The 23,746-nt window shown below is 53.4% G+C and overlaps 1 protein-coding gene across 4 annotated transcripts in view; it reads left to right on the plus strand.

The window, feature by feature from the left end:
* LOC140429045 (nipped-B-like protein) overlaps window positions 1-23,746 on the plus strand; it is an 817,118-nt gene that overhangs the window by 551,970 nt on the left and 241,402 nt on the right. For all 4 annotated transcript variants that reach the window (XM_072515574.1, XM_072515576.1, XM_072515575.1 and 1 more), the window contains one exon: window positions 12,388-12,486. In XM_072515574.1, coding sequence (XP_072371675.1) covers window positions 12,388-12,486 — 99 coding nt within the window. The remainder of the gene's footprint in view (window positions 1-12,387; window positions 12,487-23,746) is intronic.

Consider the following 23,746-nt stretch of genomic DNA (forward strand, 5'->3'; position numbering starts at 1 on the left):
ACAGCTGGTTTGTGATGCAGAGCAAGGCCAGCGGAGGGGTTGAGGTTGTTCATGAAGGCCCCCCCCCCCCCCCCCCCCTCCCAGCCTTGCCCCTCAAAGAACAATGCAGCACAGGAACAGGCCCTTCGACCCTCCAAGCCTGCGCCGACCATGGTACCTGCCTAAACTAACATTGTCTGCACTTATGGAGTCCGTATCCTTCCATTCCTACCGTATTCATATATTTGTCGAGATGTCCCTTAAATGTCACCATCGTACCTGCTCCCACCACCTCCCTAGGCAGCGCGTTCCATATTACCCACCGTGTAAAAAAAAAACTGAGCTTGCACATCTGTTCTAACTTTTCCCCATGCCCTTTAAACCTATGTCCCCTAGTACTTGACTTTCCTACCCGAGGAAAGAGCGTCTGACTATCCATTCTTTCCATGCCACTCATAATCTTGTAGACATTATCAGGTCGCCTCTCAACCTCCGTTGTTCCAGTGAGAACAGATTGAGTTTATCTCACCTCTCCTCGTAGCTGATGCCCTCCATACCAGGCAACATCCTAGTAAACTGCTTCTGTACCCTCTCCAAAGCATCCACATCCTCCTGGTAGTGTGGCGACCAGAATTGTACACAATATTCCAAATGAAGCCTAACTAAGGTCCTGTACAGCTGCAACATGACTTGTCAAATTTTATATTCAGTGTCCCAACCGCTGTAGGCCAGCATGCCGTGTGCTTCCTTGACCACCTTATCCACATGCGTTGCCACTTTCAGTGATCGGTGGACATGCACGTCCAGATCTCTCTGCCTGTCAGTACTCGCAAGAGTTCTTCCATTTACTGTGTAATTCCTACATGCATTTTGTGTCGTCTGTGAACTTACTAATCAGACCAGATACATTTTCTTCCAAATCTTTATATACACCACGAACAACAAAGGTCCCAGAACTGAACCCTGTGGAACGCCGCAAGTCACAGCTTTCCATTCAGAAAAGCACCCTTCCACTGCTACCCTCTGTCTTCTGTGCCCAAGCCAGTGCTGTATCCAACTTGCCAGCTCTCCTCTGATCCCATGTGACTTCACCATTTGTACAAGTCTACCATGAGGTACCTTGTCAAAGGCTTTACTGAAGCCCATGAATACAACATCTACCGCCTTTCCCTCATCTATCATCTTTGTCACTTTCTCGCAAAACTCAATCACATTAGTGAGGTACGACCTGCGTTCACAAAACCATGCTGTCCATCACTAATAAGTCCATTTGTTTCCAAATGTGGGTAAATCCTGTCTCTAAAAATCTTTTCCAATAGTTTCCGTACCACTTAAGTAAGACTCACCGGCCAATATTTTCCTGGATTATCCCTGCTGCCCTTCTTAAACAATGGAACAACATTGGCTACTCTCCAGTCCTCTGGAACTTCACCTGTAGCCAATGAGGATACAAAGATCAGTGTCAAGGCCGCAGCAATTTGCTCCCTAGTCTCCCTCAGTATTCTGGGGTAGATCCCATCAGGCCCTGGGGACTTATCTACTTTAATGCTTTTTAAGATGCCCAACACCTCCTCTTTATTAATAACCTCGCCTGATGTCGGGCCACCACCAGTCAGATCTCCCCCTCAAAGGGAAAAGCAGCCTATGGTCATCTGGGACTATGGCGACTTTGCCTGCACTGGGAGTAATCCAGCGATTATCACCTTTTGAGATCCTGCTTTTCAACCTTCCACCTAGCTCCCGAACTTGTTGCAGGACCTCGTCCCTCTTTCTCCCCATGTAATTGGTACCAATGTGAACCACATCCTCTGACAGATCACACTCCATCTTCAGAATGCCCTGAAGCCGCTCAGTGACATCCTTGACCTTGGCACCAGTGAGGCAACACACCGTCCTAGAGTCACGCCTGCGTTACAGAAGTGGCTGTCTGCACACTCACTATTGAATCTCCTTCCATGATTAGTTTTCCATTCTTACTCCTCCCATTCTGTGCAACTGAGCCATTCGCAGGGCCGTACGCGTGGTTCTGGCTGCACTCCCCATCCGCAGGGCCGTACGCTGGGCCTGGCTGCACTCCCCATCCGCAGGGCCGTACGCCTTGCCCTGGCTGCACTCGCCATCCGCAGGGCCGTACGCGTGGTTCTGGCTGCACTCCCCATCCGCAGGGCCGTACACGTGACCCTGGCTGCACTCCCCATCCGCAGGGCCGTACACTGGCCCTGGCTGCACTCCCCATCCGCAGGGCCGTACACGTGGTTCTGGCTGCACTCCACATCCGCAGGGCCGTACACTGGCCCTGGCTGCACTCCCCATCCGCAGGGCCGTACACGTGGTTCTGGCTGCACTCCACATCCGCAGGGCCGTACGCCTTGCCCTGGCTGCACTCCCCATCCGCAGGGCCGTACACGTGACCCTGGCTGCACTCCCCATCCGCAGGGCCGTACACGTGACCCTGGCTGCACTGCCCATCCGCAGGGCCATACACTGGCCCTGGCTGCACTCCACATCCGCAGGGCCGTACACGTGGTTCTGGCTGCACTCCCCATCCGCAGGGCCGTACACTGGCCCTGGCTGCACTCCCCATCCGCAGGGCCGTACACGTGGTTCTGGCTGCACTCCACATCCGCAGGGCCGTACACTGGGCCTGGCTGCACTCCACATCCGCAGGGCCGTACACGTGACCCTGGCTGCACTCGCCATCCGCAGGGCCGTACACGTGACCCTGGCTGCACTCCCCATCCGCAGGGCCGTACACGTGACCCTGGCTGCACTCCCCATCCGCAGGGCCGTACACTGGCCCTGGCTGCACTCCCCATCCGCAGGGCCGTACACGTGGTTCTGGCTGCACTCCACATCCGCAGGGCCGTACACGTGACCCTGGCTGCACTCCCCATCCGCAGGGCCGTACACGTGACCCTGGCTGCACTCCCCATCCGCAGGGCCGTACACGTGACCCTGGCTGCACTCCCCATCCGCAGGGCTGTACACGTGACCCTGGCTGCACTCCCCATCCGCAGGGCCGTACACGTGACCCTGGCTGCACTCCCCATCCGCAGGGCCGTACACTGGCCCTGGCTGCACTCCCCATCCGCAGGGCCGTACACGTGGTTCTGGCTGCACTCCACATCCGCAGGGCCGTACGCCTTGCCCTGGCTGCACTCCCCATCCGCAGGGCCGTACACGTGACCCTGGCTGCACTCCCCATCCGCAGGGCCGTACACGTGACCCTGGCTGCACTCCCCATCCGCAGGGCCGTACACTGGCCCTGGCTGCACTCCACATCCGCAGGGCCGTACACGTGGTTCTGGCTGCACTCCCCATCCGCAGGGCCGTACACGTGGTTCTGGCTGCACTCCCCATCCGCAGGGCCATACACGTGGTTCTGGCTGCACTCCCCATCCGCAGGGCCGTACACTGGCCCTGGCTGCACTCCCCATCCGCAGGGCTGTACACGTGACCCTGGCTGCACTCCACATCCGCAGGGCTGTACACGTGACCCTGGCTGCACTCCACATCCGCAGGGCCGTACACGTGGTTCTGGCTGCACTCCCCATCCGCAGGGCCGTACACGTGACCCTGGCTGCACTCCCCATCCGCAGGGCTGTACACGTGACCCTGGCTGCACTCGCCATCCGCAGGGCCGTACACTGGGCCTGGCTACACTCCCCATCCGCAGGGCTGTACACGTGACCCTGGCTGCACTCCACATCCGCAGGGCCGTACACTGGGCCTGGCTGCACTCCACATCCGCAGGGCCGTACGCTGGGCCTGGCTGCACTCCCCATCCGCAGGGCTGTACACGTGACCCTGGCTGCACTCCCCATCCGCAGGGCCGTACACATGCCCCTGGCTGCACTCCCCATCCGCAGGGCCGTACACGTGACCCTGGCTGCACTCCCCATCCGCAGGGCCGTACACGTGACCCTGGCTGCACTCCCCATCCGCAGGGCTGTACACGTGACCCTGGCTGCACTCCACATCCGCAGGGCTGTACACGTGACCCTGGCTGCACTCCACATCCGCAGGGCCGTACACTGGGCCTGGCTGCACTCCCCATCCGCAGGGCCGTACACTGGGCCTGGCTGCACTCCCCATCCGCAGGGCTGTACACGTGACCCTGGCTGCACTCCCCATCCGCAGGGCCGTACACTGGGCCTGGCTGCACTCCCCATCCGCAGGGCCGTACACGTGACCCTGGCTGCACTCCCCATCCGCAGGGCCGTACACGTGACCCTGGCTGCACTCCCCATCCGCAGGGCCGTACACTGGCCCTGGCTGCACTCCCCATCCGCAGGGCCGTACACGTGGTTCTGGCTGCACTCCCCATCCGCAGGGCCGTACACGTGGTTCTGGCTGCACTCCCCATCCGCAGGGCCGTACACGTGGTTCTGGCTGCACTCCCCATCCGCAGGGCCGTACACTGGCCCTGGCTGCACTCCCCATCCGCAGGGCTGTACACGTGACCCTGGCTGCACTCCACATCCGCAGGGCTGTACACGTGACCCTGGCTGCACTCCACATCCGCAGGGCCGTACACGTGACCCTGGCTGCACTCCACATCCGCAGGGCTGTACACGTGACCCTGGCTGCACTCCACATCCGCAGGGCTGTACACGTGACCCTGGCTGCACTCCCCATCCGCAGGGCCGTACACTGGGCCTGGCTGCACTCCCCATCCGCAGGGCCGTACACTGGGCCTGGCTGCACTCCCCATCCGCAGGGCCGTACACTGGGCCTGGCTGCACTCCCCATCCGCAGGGCTGTACACGTGACCCTGGCTGCACTCCCCATCCGCAGGGCCGTACACTGGGCCTGGCTGCACTCCCCATCCGCAGGGCCGTACACGTGACCCTGGCTGCACTCCCCATCCGCAGGGCCGTACACTGGCCCTGGCTGCACTCCACATCCGCAGGGCCGTACACGTGGTTCTGGCTGCACTCCACATCCGCAGGGCCGTACACGTGGTTCTGGCTGCACTCCCCATCCGCAGGGCCGTACACGTGGTTCTGGCTGCACTCCCCATCCGCAGGGCCGTACACGTGGTTCTGGCTGCACTCCCCATCCGCAGGGCCGTACACTGGCCCTGGCTGCACTCCCCATCCGCAGGGCTGTACACGTGACCCTGGCTGCACTCCACATCCGCAGGGCTGTACACGTGACCCTGGCTGCACTCCACATCCGCAGGGCCGTACACGTGGTTCTGGCTGCACTCCCCATCCGCAGGGCTGTACACGTGACCCTGGCTGCACTCCCCATCAGCAGGGCCGTACACTGGGCCTGGCTGCACTCCCCATCCGCAGGGCCGTACACGTGACCCTGGCTGCACTCCCCATCCGCAGGGCCGTACACTGGGCCTGGCTGCACTCCCCATCCGCAGGGCCGTACACGTGACCCTGGCTGCACTCCCCATCCGCAGGGCCGTACACGTGACCCTGGCTGCACTCCACATCCGCAGGGCCGTACACGTGGTTCTGGCTGCACTCCCCATCCGCAGGGCCGTACACGTGGTTCTGGCTGCACTCCCCATCCGCAGGGCCGTACACGTGGTTCTGGCTGCACTCCCCATCCGCAGGGCCGTACACGTGGTTCTGGCTGCACTCCCCATCCGCAGGGCTGTACACTGGCCCTGGCTGCACTCCCCATCCGCAGGGCTGTACACGTGACCCTGGCTGCACTCCACATCCGCAGGGCTGTACACGTGACCCTGGCTGCACTCCACATCCGCAGGGCCGTACACGTGGTTCTGGCTGCACTCCCCATCCGCAGGGCCGTACACGTGACCCTGGCTGCACTCCCCATCCGCAGGGCTGTACACGTGACCCTGGCTGCACTCGCCATCCGCAGGGCCGTACACTGGGCCTGGCTACACTCCCCATCCGCAGGGCTGTACACGTGACCCTGGCTGCACTCCACATCCGCAGGGCTGTACACGTGACCCTGGCTGCACTCCACATCCGCAGGGCCGTACACTGGGCCTGGCTGCACTCCACATCCGCAGGGCCGTACGCTGGGCCTGGCTGCACTCCCCATCCGCAGGGCTGTACACGTGACCCTGGCTGCACTCCCCATCCGCAGGGCCGTACACATGCCCCTGGCTGCACTCCCCATCCGCAGGGCCGTACACGTGATCCTGGCTGCACTCCCCATCCGCAGGGCCGTACACGTGACCCTGGCTGCACTCCACATCCGCACGGCCGTACACGTGACCCTGGCTGCACTCCACATCCGCAGGGCTGTACACGTGACCCTGGCTGCACTCCCCATCCGCAGGGCCGTACACGTGACCCTGGCTGCACTCCACATCCGCAGGGCCGTACACTGGGCCTGGCTGCACTCCCCATCCGCAGGGCTGTACACGTGACCCTGGCTGCACTCCCCATCCGCAGGGCCGTACACGTGGCCCTGGCTGCACTCCCCATCCGCAGGGCCGTACACTGGGCCTGGCTGCACTCCACATCCGCAGGGCCGTACACTGGGCCTGGCTGCACTCCACATCCGCAGGGCCGTACACGTGACCCTGGCTGCACTCCCCATCCGCAGGGCCGTACACTGGGCCTGGCTGCACTCCACATCCGCAGGGCCGTACACGTGACCCTGGCTGCACTCCACATCCGCAGGGCCGTACACGTGACCCTGGCTGCACTCCACATCCGCAGGGCCGTACACTGGGCCTGGCTGCACTCCCCATCCGCAGGGCTGTACACGTGACCCTGGCTGCACTCCCCATCCGCAGGGCCGTACACTGGGCCTGGCTGCACTCCCCATCCGCAGGGCCGTACACGTGACCCTGGCTGCACTCCCCATCCGCAGGGCCGTACACGTGACCCTGGCTGCACTCCCCATCCGCAGGGCCGTACACTGGCCCTGGCTGCACTCCACATCCGCAGGGCCGTACACGTGGTTCTGGCTGCACTCCACATCCGCAGGGCCGTACACGTGACCCTGGCTGCACTCCCCATCCGCAGGGCCGTACACGTGACCCTAGCTGCACTCCCCATCCGCAGGGCTGTACACGTGACCCTGGCTGCACTCCACATCCGCAGGGCCGTACACGTGGTTCTGGCTGCACTCCCCATCCGCAGGGCCGTACACGTGACCCTGGCTGCACTCCCCATCCGCAGGGCCGTACACTGGGCCTGGCTACACTCGCCATCCGCAGGGCCGTACACTGGGCCTGGCTACACTCCCCATCCGCAGGGCTGTACACGTGACCCTGGCTGCACTCCACATCCGCAGGGCTGTACACGTGACCCTGGCTGCACTCCACATCCGCAGGGCCGTACACTGGGCCTGGCTGCACTCCACATCCGCAGGGCCGTACGCTGGGCCTGGCTGCACTCCCCATCCGCAGGGCTGTACACGTGACCCTGGCTGCACTCCCCATCCGCAGGGCCGTACACATGCCCCTGGCTGCACTCCCCATCCGCAGGGCCGTACACGTGACCCTGGCTGCACTCCCCATCCGCAGGGCCGTACACGTGACCCTGGCTGCACTCCACATCCGCAGGGCCGTACACGTGACCCTGGCTGCACTCCTCATCCGCAGGGCTGTACACGTGACCCTGGCTGCACTCCACATCCGCAGGGCTGTACACGTGACCCTGGCTGCACTCCCCATCCGCAGGGCCGTACACTGGGCCTGGCTGCACTCCCCATCCGCAGGGCCGTACACTGGGCCTGGCTGCACTCCCCATCCGCAGGGCTGTACACGTGACCCTGGCTGCACTCCCCATCCGCAGGGCCGTACACTGGGCCTGGCTGCACTCCCCATCCGCAGGGCCGTACACGTGACCCTGGCTGCACTCCACATCCGCAGGGCCGTACACTGGGCCTGGCTGCACTCCCCATCCGCAGGGCTGTACACGTGACCCTGGCTGCACTCCCCATCCGCAGGGCCGTACACGTGGCCCTGGCTGCACTCCCCATCCGCAGGGCCGTACACTGGGCCTGGCTGCACTCCACATCCGCAGGGCCGTACACTGGGCCTGGCTGCACTCCACATCCGCAGGGCTGTACACGTGACCCTGGCTGCACTCCACATCCGCAGGGCCGTACACTGGCCCTGGCTGCACTCCCCATCCGCAGGGCCGTACACTGGGCCTGGCTGCACTCCACATCCGCAGGGCTGTACACGTGACCCTGGCTGCACTCCCCATCCGCAGGGCTGTACACGTGACCCTGGCTGCACTCCACATCCGCAGGGCCGTACACGTGACCCTGGCTGCACTCCACATCCGCAGGGCTGTACACGTGACCCTGGCTGCACTCCACATCCGCAGGGCCGTACACGTGGCCCTGGCTGCACTCGCCATCCGCAGGGCCGTACACGTGACCCTGGCTGCACTCGCCATCCGCAGGGCTGTACACGTGACCCTGGCTGCACTCCCCATCCGCAGGGCCGTACACGTGACCCTGGCTGCACTCCCCATCCGCAGGGCCGTACACTGGGCCTGGCTGCACTCCCCATCCGCAGGGCTGTACACGTGACCCTGGCTGCACTCCCCATCCGCAGGGCCGTACACTGGGCCTGGCTGCACTCCCCATCCGCAGGGCTGTACACGTGACCCTGGCTGCACTCCACATCCGCAGGGCTGTACACGTGACCCTGGCTGCACTCCACATCCGCAGGGCTGTACACGTGACCCTGGCTGCACTCCCCATCCGCAGGGCCGTACACTGGGCCTGGCTGCACTCCCCATCCGCAGGGCTGTACACGTGACCCTGGCTGCACTCCACATCCGCAGGGCTGTACACGTGACCCTGGCTGCACTCCACATCCGCAGGGCTGTACACGTGACCCTGGCTGCACTCCCCATCCGCAGGGCCGTACACGTGACCCTGGCTGCACTCCCCATCCGCAGGGCCGTACACGTGACCCTGGCTGCACTCGCCATCCGCAGGGCCGTACGCTGGGCCTGGCTGCACTCCCCATCCGCAGGGCCGTACACGTGGCCCTGGCTGCACTCCCCATCCGCAGGGCCGTACACGTGACCCTGGCTGCACTCGCCATCCGCAGGGCCGTACACTGGGCCTGGCTGCACTCCCCATCCGCAGGGCTGTACACGTGACCCTGGCTGCACTCCCCATCCGCAGGGCCGTACACGTGACCCTGGCTGCACTCTCCATCCGCAGGGCCGTACACTGGGCCTGGCTGCACTCCCCATCCGCAGGGCTGTACACGTGACCCTGGCTGCACTCCACATCCGCAGGGCCGTACACTGGGCCTGGCTGCACTCCACATCCGCAGGGCCGTACACGTGACCCTGGCTGCACTCGCCATCCGCAGGGCTGTACACGTGACCCTGGCTGCACTCCACATCCGCAGGGCCGTACACTGGGCCTGGCTGCACTCCACATCCGCAGGGCCGTACACTGGGCCTGGCTGCACTCCACAGAGCAACTGTCACTCCCACCCTCTGCACACAAAACAGTTATTGGGTGAAATGTACTCTGGGGCTTTCCTGACCACCTGCCTGCCAACCCACCTGCTCCCCCTTCTGACTGGTTGTCACCTATTCCCTCTCTGACTGCACTTCCTTAAGCTGCGGGTTAACCACCTCTAAAATCATGCTATCCACGATCTCAGCCGCTGTGCTTTTCTCTGCCTCCAGCTCTGAAAACCGGCTCTCGAGCTGGTCAAACCGGTGGCATTTCCAGCACATTTGGTTGTCCAGGCTGCAAGGAGTGTCTCGGAATCCCCACATGCTGCAGGTCGACCAAAGCTCAGCACTGAGCTCCCCAGTCAAATCTTTAGCTTAAAAGCCTTAAATGTATGCCAAGTACAAACTTATTTCGTTCAAAAAAAGCTAAAACTCTTACCTTTCCTTCAAGTAGTTTTAAAGTGGACAAAGCAACTTGCTAATTAGCTTTTATTGTTCGCCGCTCAGTCTCTCTTTTTCTCGCTCCTTTGTCCTCCCGGCTCTGCTCTCAGTCTCGCCCTTTTATCCTCCCGGCTGCACTCTGTGTGTCTCTCTCTTTTTCTGTCGCTCTTTTATCTTCCCGGGAAGCCAGAGGATTGGGAATCCTTTAAAAGCGAGCAGAGGACAACTAAAAAAGCAATAAGGGAGAAGATGAAGTACGAGTGCGAGCTAGCGAGTAATATAAAGGAAGATGGGAAGAGATTTTTTCAATATATAAACGGTAAGAGAGAGGCAAAAATAGACATTGGACCACTGGAAAATGTGGCTGGAGAAGTAATAATAGGAAACAAAGAAATGACAGACGAACTGAATAGTTACTTTGCATCAGTCTTCACGGTGGAAGACACCAGTGGGATGCCAGAGCTCCAGGAGAACCAGGGGGCAGAGGTGAGTGCAGTGATCATTACTAAGGAGAAGGTTCTGGGGAAACTGAAAGGTGTGAAGGTGGATAAATCACCTGGATGGACTACACCCCAGGTTCTAAAAGCTATAGCGGAGGAGATTGTGGAGGCATTAGTGATGATCTTTCAGGAATCACTGGAGGCAGGAAGGGTCCCAGAGGACTGGAAAGTGGCTAATGCATTAAGAAGGGAGGGAGGCAAAAGAAGGTAAATTATAGGCTGGTTAGCCTGACTTCGGTCATTGGTAAGGTTTTAGAGTCCATTATTAAAGATGAGATCGCGGAGTACTTGGAAGTGCATAAAATAGGACTGAGTCAGCACGGCTTCGTCAAAGGGAGGTCGTGTCTGACAAATCTGTTGGAGATCTTTGAGGAAGTAATAAGGAAGTTAGACAAAGGAGAACCAGTGGACCTGATTTATTCAGATTTTCAGAAGGCCTTTGACAAGGTGCCGCATAGGAGACTGTTAAATAAGTTAAGAGCCCATGGTGTTCAGGGTAAGATCCTGGCATGGATAGAGGATTGGCTGACTGGCAGAAGGCAGAGAGTGGGGATAAAGGGGTCTTTTTCAGGATGGCAGCTGGTGACTAGTGGTGTGCCTCAGGGGTCTGTGCTGTGACCACAACTTCTCACAATGTATATTAATGATCTGGAAGAAGGTACTGAAGGCACTGTTGCTAAGTTTGCAGATGATACAAAGATCTGTAGAGGGACAGGTAGTATTGAGGAAGCAGGCGGGCTGCAGAAGGACATGGACAGGCTAGGAGAGTGGGCAATGAAGTGGCAGATGAAATACAATGTGGAAAAGTGTAAGGTTATGCACTTTGGAAGGAGCAATTTAGGCATAGACTATTTTCTAAATGGAAAATGCTTAGGAAAGCAGAAACACAAAGGGACTTGGGAGTCCTTGTTCATGATTCTCTTAAGGTTAACGTGCAGGTTCAGTCGGCAGTTAGGAAGGCAAATGCAATGTTAGCATTCATGTCGAGAGGGCTAGAATACAAGACCAAGGATGTACTTCTGAGGCTGTATAAGGCTCTGGTCAGACCCCATTTGGAATATTGTGAGCAGTTTTGGGCCCCGTATCTAAGAAAGGATGTGCTGGCCTTGGAAAGGGTCCAGAGGAGGTTCACAAGAATGATCCCTGGAATGAAGAGCTTGTCGTATGAGGAACGGTTGAGGACTCTGGGTCTGTACTCATTGGAGTTTAGAAGGATGAGGGATCCTATTGAAACTTACAGGATACTGCGTGGCCTGGATAGAGTGGACGTGGAGAGGATGTTTCCACTTGTAGGAAAAACTAGAACCAGAGGACACAATCTCAGACTAAAGGAACGATCCTTTAAAACAGAGATGAGGGGGAATTTCTTCAGCCAGAGGGTGGGGAATCTGTGGAACTCTTTGCTGCAGAAGGCTGTGGAGGCCAAATCATTGAGTGTCTTTAAGACCGAGATCGATAGGTTCTTGATTAATAAGGGGATCAGGGGTTATGGGGCGAAGGCAGGAGAATGGGGATGAGAAAAACATCAGCCATGATTGAATGGCGGAGCAGACTCGATGGGCCGAGTGGCCTAATTCTGCTCCTGTGTCTTATGGTCTCGCTCTCAGTCTCTCTTCCTCGCTCTTTTATCCTCCTGGCTCCGTTCTCATCTCTATTTAATCTCTCTCCTTATTCTATCTCTATACTCTTCTATCTCTCTCTTATCCTCCGGCTCCGCTCTATCTATCGCTATTTTATTCTCCGGCTCCACACTCAATCTCTCTCTCTTTCTCGTGTTCTTTTATCCTCCCGGCTCCACTCTCGGTCTCTTTCTCGCTGTTTTATCCTTCCGGCTCCCCCCTCAGTCTCACTCCTTCTGTCGCTCTTTTATCCTCCCAGCTCCACTCTGTCTCTCTCTCTTTACTTGCTCCTTTATCCTCCGGTTCCGCTCTAATTGGTTAGCTCTTACTGGTATGATAGGTGAATGTCTTGTGGGGTACATGGTGGGGCAGTACAGTTGTGATTCACCAAAAACGTGACAAATTGAAAGGAATGTTTCCGTGTTCCCAAAGTCACTGATGCTGTGTATTGGATATGATGATTTACAGATTCTACGTGTACTAGGAGAAAGTGCGATCGCTGTACGAACAAAGGCCATGAAGTGTCTGTCTGAGGTAGTTGCTGTGGATCCCAGCATTCTTGCAAGGGTAAAAGTTTATTTTCCTTGTACTAACATTCCACTGTCTTGTTATGTTTACTGAGAGCATCTTCCAGAAACTGGAATGATGTGTTTAAATCGCCAACGTAAATTCAAGCAAACTTTCCAGTGTGCTGACTAGGAAACCAGGAAACTGCTGCTGAAATTAAACATCAGCAACTTTCTACTTGTGTAGCAATGCTCCCAGGGCACATTATAAAGAAATATTTGATGCTAAGCCACATAAGGCAGTCAAAGAAGTGTTTTATACGGGGTGTTTTAAAATTGGTACCAGAGGAAATTCCAGAGCAACCATTGACCGAGCAATTCCAGTGGGAGATGGTCAAGGAGGCAGAATTAGATAAACACTGATACCTCTCGAAGATTGTGAGGCTGAAGGAGATTGCAGAGATGGGAGAAGGGGTTTCTAAAAACGAGTTTTACAATCAAGGAGATGCCTAACTAAGAGTGGGCATAGGTCGAGCGCCCTTTCGGAGGGTCGGTACAGATTTGATGGCCGAATGGCCGCCTCCTGCACTGTAGGGATTCTATGGAATGGGAGTTGATGCGGGTAAGGGCAGGGGGTAAAAGAACATAAACAGATGTGGACCATTTGACCATAACATATAGTAGCAGAATTAGGCCACTCGGCCCATCGAGTGCTCCGCCATTCAATCATGGCTGATATATCCCCATTTTCTCATCCCCATTCTCCTGCCTTCTCCCCATAACCCCTGATCCCCTTGTTAATCAAGAACCTATCTAACTCTGATTTAATGACACTCAGTGATTTGGCCTCCACAGCCTCCTGCGGCAAAGAGTTCCACAGATTCACCACCCTCTGGCTGTAGAAATTCCTCCTCATCTCTGTTTTAAAGGATTGTCCCTTTAGACTGCTTCTAGTTTTTCCTACAAGTTTTTCCTCTCCACGTCCACTCTATCCAGACCTCTCAGTATCCTGTAAGTTTCAAAAAGATCCCCCCTCATCCTTCGGGACTCATAACGAGTACAGACCCAGAGTCCTCAACTGCTCCTCATATCCCAAGTTCTTCATTCCAGGGATCATTCTTGTGAACCTCCTGTGGACCCTTTCCAAGGCCAACACATCCTTCCTTAGATAGGGAGCCCAAAACTGCTCACAATACTCCAAATGGGGTCTGACCAGAGCCTTGTACAGCCTCAGAAGTACATCCCTGGTCTTGTATTCAGGGGCTGGTTTAGCACACTGGGCTAAATCCCTGGCTTTTAAAGCAGACCAAGGCAGGCCAGCAGCACGGTTCAATTCCCGTACTAGCCTCCCCAAACAGGCGCCGGAATGTGGTGACTAGGGGCTTTTCACAGTAACTTTATTGAAGCCTACTTCTGACAAGCGATTTTCATTTCACATTCTAGTCCTCTTGACTAGAATGCTAACATTGCATTCACCTTCCCAACTGGCAACTGAACCTGCACATTAACCTTAAGAGAATTGTGAACAAGGACTCCCAAGTCCCTTTGTGTTTCTGATTTCCGAAGAATTTCCCCATTTAGAAAATAGTCTGTGCCTAAATTCCTCGTTCCAAAGTTCATAACCTCACTTTTCCACTTTGTATTCCATATGCCATTTGTTTGCCCTCCCCCCAACCTGTCCCAAGTCCTTCTGCAGCCCCCTTGCTTCCTCAATACTATCTGCCCCTCTGCACATCTTTGTGTCATCTGTAAACTTGGCAACAGTGCCTTCAGTTCCTCCTTCCAGATCATTAATTGTGAATAAGACCATAAGACATAGGAGCGGAAGTAAGGCCATTCGGCCCATCGAGTCCACTCCACCATTCAATCATGGCTGATTTCAACTCCATTTACCCGCTCTCTCTCCATAGCCCTTAATTCCTCGAGAAATCAGGAATTTATCAGCTTCTGTCTTAAAGACACTCAACGTCCCGGCCTCCACCGCCCTCTGTGGCAATGAATTCCACAGACCCACCACTCTCTGGCTGAAGAAATTTTTCCTCATCTCTGTTCTAAAGTGACTCCCTTTTATTCTAAGGCTGTGCCCCCGGGTCCTAGTCTCCCCTGCTAATGGAAACAACTTCCCTACATCCACCCTATCTAAGCCATTCATTATCTTGTAAGTTTCTATTAGACCTCCCCTCAACCTCCTAAACTCCAATGAATATAATCCCAGGATCCTCAGACGTTCATCGTATGTTAGGCCTACCATTCCTGGGATCATCCGTGTGAATCCCCGCTGGACCCGCTCCAGTGCCAGTATGTCCTTCCTGAGGTGTGGGGCCCAAAATTGCTCACAGTATTCTAAATGGGGCCTAACTAATGCTTTATAAAGCTTCAGAAGGATATCCCTGCTTTTATATTCCAAGCCTCTTGAGATAAATGACAACATTGCATTTGCTTTCTTAATTACGGACTCAACCTGCAAGTTTACCTTTAGAGAATCCTGGACTAGGACTCCCAAGTCCCTTTGCACTTCAGCATTATGAATTTTGTCACCGTTTAGAAAATTTGTTTGTTTTTGTAGCCTTCCCAATCTTCTGACTTCCCACTACTCTTTGCCACATTATAGGCTTTCTCTTTTGCTTTGATGCATTCCCTAACTTCCTTTGTCAGCCATGGCTGCCTAATCCCCCCCCCCCTCTGATAACCTTTCTTTTCTTTGGGATGAACCTCTGTACTGTGCCCTCAATTACTCCCAGAAACTCCTGCCATTGCTGTTCTCCTGTCTTTCCCACTAGGCTCTGCTCACAGTCAATTTTCGTCAGTTCCTCCCTCTTGCCCCTGTAGTTACCTTTATTTAACTGTAACACCTTTACATCTGATTCTACCTTCTTTCTTTCAAATTGGAGATTGAATTCTACCATATTATGATCACTGCCTCCTAAGTGTTCCCTTACTTTAAGATCTTTAATCAAGCCTGGCTCATTACATAACACAAGTCCCAGAATGGCCTGTCCCCTCGTGGGCTCCATCACAAGCTGTTCCAAAAAGCCCTCCTGTAAACATTCAATGAATTCCCTTTCCTTGGGTCCACTGGCAGCATTATTTACCCAGTCCACCTGCATATTGAAGTCCCCCATGATCACTGTGACCTTGCCTTTCTGACATGCACTTTCTATTTTGTGGTGCATTTTGTGCCCCTGGTCCTGACCACTGTTAGGAGGCCTGTACATGACTCCAATTATGGTTTTTTTGCCTTTGTGGTTCCTCAACTCTACCCACGCAGACTCCACATCATCTGACCCTATGTCATTTAGTGCTATTGATTTAATTTCATTCCTAATTAACAAGGCAACCCCACCCCCTCTGCCCACCTCTCTGTCACAATAGTTGTGGTCCCAACCCTGACCGCTGAGACACACCACTAGTCACCGGCTGCCATCCTGAAAAAGACCCCTTTATCCCCACTCTCTGCCTTCTGCCAGTCAGCCAATCCCCTATCCATGACAGTACCTTACCCCTAACTTCACAGCATCAGGGATCCGGGTTCAATGCCGGCTTGGGTCACTGTCTGTGTGGAGTCTGCACGTTTTTCCCGTGTCTGCGTGGATTTCCTCTGGGTGCTCCGGTTCCCTCCCACAAGTCCCGAAAGGCGTGCTTGTTGAGTGAATTGGACATTCAGAATGTCTGAAGTTGTTGAACTCGATGTTAACTCTGGAAGGTTTAACGAAAGATGAGGTGCTGTTCCTCCAGTTTGCGCTGGCTTCACTAGAACATTGCAGCAAGCCAAGGACAGACATGTAGACGGTGAGTTGAAATGGCAGCAACAGGAAGGTCTGTATCCTGCTTGCGGACGGACCAAAGGCGTTCCGCAAAGCGGTCACCCAGTCTGCTTTAGTCTCTTTAATGTAGAGTAGACCGCACTGGGAGCAGTGAATGCAATAGACCAGATTGAAGGAGGCACAGGTGAAGTGCTCCAAGTGCCCTGTATACTTTCACTTTTTTGAGTGATGAATTTCTCTTCACTCCCAGACAGTTTTTTGTAATTTGGGAAAGTCAAAGCTGGCTTTAGCTATTCTAATGGTGACTTTGTCATCAATGTGAACAACTCTGGAAAGGGAGCTGTCGACATGGGTAAATCTGTTGACTTCTTTCAGCCTTTCACCAAGGAAAGTTCTGGATCCTGCTTTTATTGGTAGATGACATCAGTCTTTTTGGTGCTAATACTGAGATAGAAGTTATTACGTGGATGAAAAGCAGTTCATACTATACAGCATTAGGGCACAATCATAGTGGGTGGGGAAAGCCACGAACCACAGCTTCATGCACTTTGGGTTGGATGCCACTTTTGCTTCAGAAATCATGACCGAGAACATGATGTTGAATAGGGGAGGAGACGCACACAGTCCTGTTTCACTCTATATGTGACTGGAAAGCTGTGACAGAGATTCACAGCAGGGAAAGAGGGCCGATGGCCCATCGTGTCCACACCCACCATGAGCACCGAACTATTCTAAACTGTCGAGAAACCTTCCACTCTCCAGGACGTCATCACAAAATTCTCATACCATAATGCTGAATTTTTTGGGAAAGCCAAATCTTGCTGTGACCTCTCTGCTCTCACAGCTAACTATTGAAGACTTTCGTCAGATCAACAAATGTTGAGTACAAGTTGCAGCCTGCTCTTGACATTTTACCTGAAGCTGATATGCAGAAAAAGTGTCAATTGTACCACATCCTTTCTCTGAAGACACTTTGACACTGTGGTACGGGTTCCTTTTTGAGATGCATTGTCAAGTGGTTTGGTTGGGCATTTTCCCAGCAATGCACAGGGGAAATTTCTTTAAATTTTTCCAATTAAAGACAATTTTAGCGTGGCCAATCGACCTACCCTGCACACCTTTGGGTTGTGGGGGTGAGACCCACACAGACACACGAAGAATATACAAATTACATAGTCCTTGATAAGTATGTACCTGTCAGGCAGGCAAGAAGTGGTCGAGTGAGGGAACCGTGGTTTACTAAAGCAGTCAAAACACTTGTCAAGAGGAAGAAGGAGGCTTATGTAAAGATGAGACATGAAGGTTCAGTTAGGGCGCTCGAGAGTTACAAGTTAGCTAGGAAGGACCTAAAGAGAGAGCTAAGAAGAGCCAGGAGGGGACATGAGAAGTCTTTGGCAGGTAGGATCAAGGAGAACCCTAAAGCTTTCTATAGATATGTCAGGAATATACAAATGACTAGGGTAAGAGTAGGGCCAGTCAAGGACAGAAGTGGGAAGTTGTGCTTGGACTCCGAGGAGATAGAAGAGGTGCTAAATGAATATTTTTTGTCAGTATTCACACAGGAAAAAGACAATGTTGTCGAGGAGAATACTGAGATTCAGGCTACTAGACTAGAAGGGCTTGAGGTTCATAAGGAGGAGGTGTTAGCAATTCTGGAAAGTGTGAAAATAGATAAGTCCCCTGGGCCGGATGGGATTTATCCTAGGATTCTCTGGAAGCTGGGGAGGGGATTGCTGAGCCTTTGGCTTTGATCTTTAAGTCATCTTTGTCTACAGAAATAGTGCCAGAAGACTGGAGGATAGCAAATGTTGTCCCCTTGTTCAAGAAGGGAAGTAGAGACAACCCTGGTAACTATAGACCAGTGAGCCTTACTTCTGTTGTGTGCAAAATCTTGGAAAGGTTTATAAGAGATAGGATGTATAATCATGTGGAAAGGAATAATTTGATTAGAGATAGTCAACACGGTTTTGTGAAGGGTAGGTCGTGCCTCACAAACCTTATAGAGTTCTTTGAGAAGGTGACCAAACAGGTGGATGAGGGTAAAGCAGTTGATGTGGTGTATATGGATTTCAGTAAAGCGTTTGATAAGGTTCCCCACGGTAGGCTACTGCAGAAAATACGGAGGCATGGGATTCATAGAACATAGAACATTACAGCGCAGTACAGGCCCTTCGGCCCTTGATGTTGCGCCGACCTGTGAAACCACTCTAAAGCCCATCTACACTATTCCCTTATTGTCCATATGTCTATCCAATGACCATTTGAATGCCCTTAGTGTTGGCGAGTCCACTACTGTTGCAGGCAGGGCATTCCACGCCCTTACTACTCTCTGAGTAAAGAACCTACCTCTGACATCTGTCTTATATCTATCTCCCCTCAATTTAAAGCTGTGTCCCCTCGTGCTAGACATCACCATCCAAGGAAAAAGGCTCTCACTATTCACCCTATCCAATCCTCTGATCATCTTGTATGCCTCAATTAAGTCACCTCTTAACCTTCTTCTCTCTAGCGAAAACAGCCTCAAGTCCTTCAGCCTTTCCTCATAAGATCTTCCCTCCATACCAGGCAACATTCTGGTAAATCTCCTCTGCACCCTTTCCAATGCTTCCACATCCTTCCTATAATGCGGCGACCAGAATTGCACGCAATACTCCAAATGCGGTCGCACCAAAGTGTTGATCTCCTTCATTCGCAGAAAACAGGCCAGAATGGTTGAAGCAGGTAATGTTAATGGCATCTTTTCTAGCCTCTCCATGCCCTGGAGGTAAGCAGTGCAATTCTGAAGATGGCCACTCAGTTGGAGGTCTCAATCCTGTGGATGCTGACCCTATAGCCTGAGCTGCTCTTCTGTACAGGGTTGTGATTACAGCTTCCAGTGCTGCCACATTATTGCTGCTCAATTGTCATGAGATTTGAAGGCTGTAAGATGATTAATTAATAGATGATGAGATGACTTGCATGTGAAATAGATTACTATGAGACTTGGTTGTGCTTTGTCAACCTCATTCTCATCTTGCCACACCTGAGCCCAGTGACAAGACAAAGTCAAAATGGCTGGAGATGGTGGGCGGGATTCTCCTCTCCCATGCCGAAGTGGGCGCGCCGGCGTGAACGCCGTCGAGATTCACGACGGCGTGGAACGGCCCCACGGAACGGCCCCGGTCCCGACCGATTCAGGCCGTGACAATGGGCCAGGATCGGGGCCGCGTCATCTACACGCGCCAGGCCTTGTCGCCCGCGTAAAAGCGGCGCCGCATAGATGACGCGGCCGGCGCCGCATAACGGGCATTACCCGCGCATGCGCGGTTGTCGTCCTCTCTAAATCCGCCCCGCAAGAAAATGGGGGACGGATCTTGCGGGGCCGCGGAAGGAAGGAGGTCCTCCTTCAGAGAGGACGGCCCGACGATCGGTGGGCACCGATCGCGGGCCACCCCACATTCCAGGTGAAGTCAGGTGCAGGATCTCCCCCCCCCCCCCCCCCCCCCCCCCCCCCCCCCCACAGGCCGCCCCCCCCACCAGCGTTCATGCACTGCCCACGACGGCAGCGACCGGGTGTGGACGGCGCCAGGGGGAACCCGCCGCTTTGGCCTGGCCGCTCGGCCCATCCGGGCTTCAGAATAGCGGGGGTGCCGGAGAATTGCCATTTTGGGTGTCTCCGGCGATTTTCCGGCCTGCGGCCCGTGAAACGCGACCGGGCCGTTCCCGCCGCTTAGGAGAATCGCGGGAGGGCGTCGGATCGGCGTCCCCGGAAATTTTGGCGGCCCAGGCGATTCTCCCAACCGGCGTGGGAGTGGAGAATCGCGCCCGGCAACTTTGGCACCTTGAGTGCCTGAGCAAACTCTTAAGTGCTCCACAATTGCTGCTTTACTTAATCACCCTTTGAGTTCTTGTTGAACTCTTCAGAACTTGCTGGATAAAGTTTCATGTGATGGGATAGGCAAATCCTAACTTACCAGTGTATATACTGGCTACCGTCCCTTGATCTGTCTCCTTTTCAAAATGGTTTGCTAAGTTGCGGCCGCTGTCACACTGGATTGGATTTGTTTATTGTCACGTGTACCGAGGTAGAGTGAAAAGTATTTTTCTGCGAGAAGTTCAACAGATCATTAAGTACATGAAAAGAAAAGAAAATACATAATAGGGAAACACAAGGTACACAATGTAACTACATAACACCGGCATCGGATGAAGCATACAGGGTGTAGTGTTAATGAAGTCAGTCCATAAGAGGGTCGTTTAGTATTCGGCTAGACGCTGCTTGAAGCCACAGCTGAGAACTATACCGGTGAGGACCAACAAAAGGTGAACAACCCAAAGAATGTGACGAGTTTCCCGATAATAAAGATGCTTTCCCTCCCAGGCACTTCCCATACACCCATGATGTAACTGAGGTATAAATAGGCAGCCTCAGAGTTCTAAGAACAAGCAAGTGCAGTTCCACCCAGCTGGAGGAGAATGGAGAAAATTTGGAGGACGATGGTGTGTCAACCATGTTAAAGGGTGCGTACCGGACAAGGAGGAAAGATTTCCATTAGTCACACTCCAATAGGGTGTCGTGCCTGACTTTGCTGAGAGCAATTCCAGTACAGTAACAGGAGTTGGAATCAGATTGGAAGATTGAAACATTAAATTTTGTAAAGTTGGGTACAAATTTGGGCGATGACAACATGTTCTAGGATTTTGGAGAAGAAAGGGATGCTGGAGGTGGAGCGATAATATCCAAAGATGGTGAGGCCAATGCTGGTCGATTTTCAGGAGAGGGGTGACTATGCCTAATTTTAAAGTGAGATGCACAGGACCTGATGAAAGACGAACATCAACAATATCAACTAACCTGGGGACCCGGAAGGGAAGCTGTGTGGTCAGTAGTTTAAGGAGAATGGGGTCAATGGAGAAGGAGTTGGGTCATATTCCCAAGAAGAGCTCAAGAGGGCCTAGAGTTTTATGGCACAAAAAGAGGCCCTTCAGCCCATCGTGTCCGCACCGGCCATTGAGCTGCTAACTATTCTAATCCCATTTTCCAGCATTTGGTCCGCAGCCTCGTCTGCTGTGGCATTTCAGGTGCTCATCTAAATGCTGAGGGTCTCTGCCTCCACCACCCTTTCAGGCAGCGAGTTCCAGACTCCCACCCCCCTCTGGGTGAAAACGCTTTTCCTCCAATCCCCTTAAAATCTCCTGCCCCTTACCTTATGCCCCCTGGTTATTTACCCCTTTACTGAGAGGAAAGGTTTCTTCCTATCTATGTCCCTCAATTTTGTACACTTCAATCAGGTCTTCCCTCAGTCTTTTCTGCTCTAAGAAAAACAAACCTAGTTCAACCAGCCTCTCTCCATAGATGGAATGCTCCAGCCAGGCAATATCCTGGTGAATCACCTCTGCACCCTATCTAGCACAATCGCATCCTTTCCTATAGTGTGGTGACTAGAACTGCACACAGTAATCCAGCTGGGGCTTAACAAGCATTCTAGACAGCTCCATCATAATAATAATGATCTTTATTAGTGTCACAAGTATGCTTACATTAACACTGCAATGAAGTTGCTGTGCAAATCACCTCTTTACCTTTATATTCTATGCCTTGGCTACTAAAGGCAAGTGTCTCATGTCTTCTGTCATACTGTTTTGGACATGTTACCCCAAGGTCCCTCTGGTCCTTTGTACTTCCTAGTTCAACCATTGGTTGTGTATTCCCTTGCCTTGTTAGTCATTTCACACTTTTCAGGGTTAAATTCCATTTGCCACTGGTCTGCCCATCTGACCAGCCCAGCGATATCCCCCTGTAATCTTACCCTGTAAGGTAGTCCTCCTTACTATTCACCACATCGATTTTTGACTAGTCTCCCATTGCAGGAACCTGCCAAAAACCATGTCGACTACATCAACTGCATGCTCTCATCAACACACTTACACCAAATCAAATTTGTTAGACATGATCTCTCCCTTACAGAGCCATGCCGACTATCCTTGATTAATCCTCGCCTCTCCAAGTGGAGATTAATTCTGTCCCTCAGAATATTTTCCAATAATTTCCCTAGCACTGATGTTAGACTCACTGGCTTGTGATCACCTGGTTTTTCATTTCTCCCTTCTTGAGTAAGGGTACCTCATTCGCTGTCCTCTGGGACCTCTCCTGTGGCCAGAAGAGATTTGAAAATTAGCATCAGAGCTGCTGCAAATTCCTCCCTTGCCTCGCACAGGAGCCGAGGCTACATCTCCTCTAGGGGATTCATCTAATTTTAAGCCCGCTAAAACCGCTGCCACCACCTCCCTCTCAATGCTAATCTGTTCAAATATATCCTTTCCCTCCCTGATTACTGTACCTACGTTGTCCTTTCCATTGTGAATGCAGGTGCAAGGTAGTCATTTAAAACTTCCCCCCCCCCCCCCTGGTTACCCTCTTGCATATTATATTCTTATGAAAGTACTTTGGGGTTTCCCTGCCAGTATTTGTTCATGCCCCCTCTCCCCATTTCTTTTAGTACCCCCACTGCACTTTCTATACTTCGCCACTGTTTTGAGCCCCCTGAATCACCCATGAACTTCCTGATTTTTTTTCCTCAACCAATCCTTTATATCCCTTAACATTCAGGGTTCTCTGGACTTTTTGGTCCCACCTTACGGAAACATTGGCTTTTTTATTCTATCTCTTTTAGAGTGACTTCCACTGCTCTGATGTGGGATTTCTTGCTGCCCTCAGTCCACTTTGGCCACATCCTGTCTTATATTAAAATCAGACTTGCCCCAATTCAAATCTTTTATTTGTGGTCTAGCTTTGTCCTTTTCAATACCCGACTTAAATTTTACTGAGTTGTGGCCATTGTCACTGAAATGCTCCCCCACTGACGGTTCTACCACTGACGGTTCTACCACCTGCCCGGCTTCATTCCCTAAAATTAGGTCATGCATTGGCCCCCCTCTTGCAAGACTTTCTACGCTTTCACGATTTGACGATCCCAATTAATATTGGGGAAGTTTAAATCCCCTGCTATTTTTACACTTCTCTGAGATTAGCCTGCATATCTGCTCTGCTGTCGCTACCTGGGAGCCAATTGTACACTCGCAGCAACATAATTACTCCTTGTTTTTAACTTCCACCCATTTGGCCAATTTGAGGAATCTGCTAAGATATCGTTCCCCCTTCACTGCAGTAATTGACTCCTTGATCAATAGTGTAATGCCAACTGTCTTTTGTGTATACACACTACACACTAAAAAGACATCAAAGGTGGAGGTGAGGTAGGTTTCAGCAAACAGGTAATGCAGCCATAAACAGAGGGTGAAGTTTGGCCTAGATCTTTGGGATTTTGAAAGTGCACACGTAAATCAATTGAAGGGAAAATCTTAAAAGGTGAATTGAAGGTGGGGTTAGGATGTGGGTGTAGAGTGGAGCAAGATCATGGATGGCGTTATCTGTGATTGATGCGATGTGAGTAGCGAGGTAATGAGTTGGAGAGAGGGTGGCCAAGACAGTTTCCGGGGAGTTTGGAGGAAGAGTTTAAGGGAACAGAACAATGAACGTATGAGAGCCTGATAAATTCTTAAAGAAGCTGAAGTTAA

This window comes from Scyliorhinus torazame, chromosome 9, assembly GCF_047496885.1.
Source record: "Scyliorhinus torazame isolate Kashiwa2021f chromosome 9, sScyTor2.1, whole genome shotgun sequence".
In the NCBI taxonomy this organism is placed as follows: Eukaryota; Metazoa; Chordata; class Chondrichthyes; order Carcharhiniformes; family Scyliorhinidae; genus Scyliorhinus; species Scyliorhinus torazame.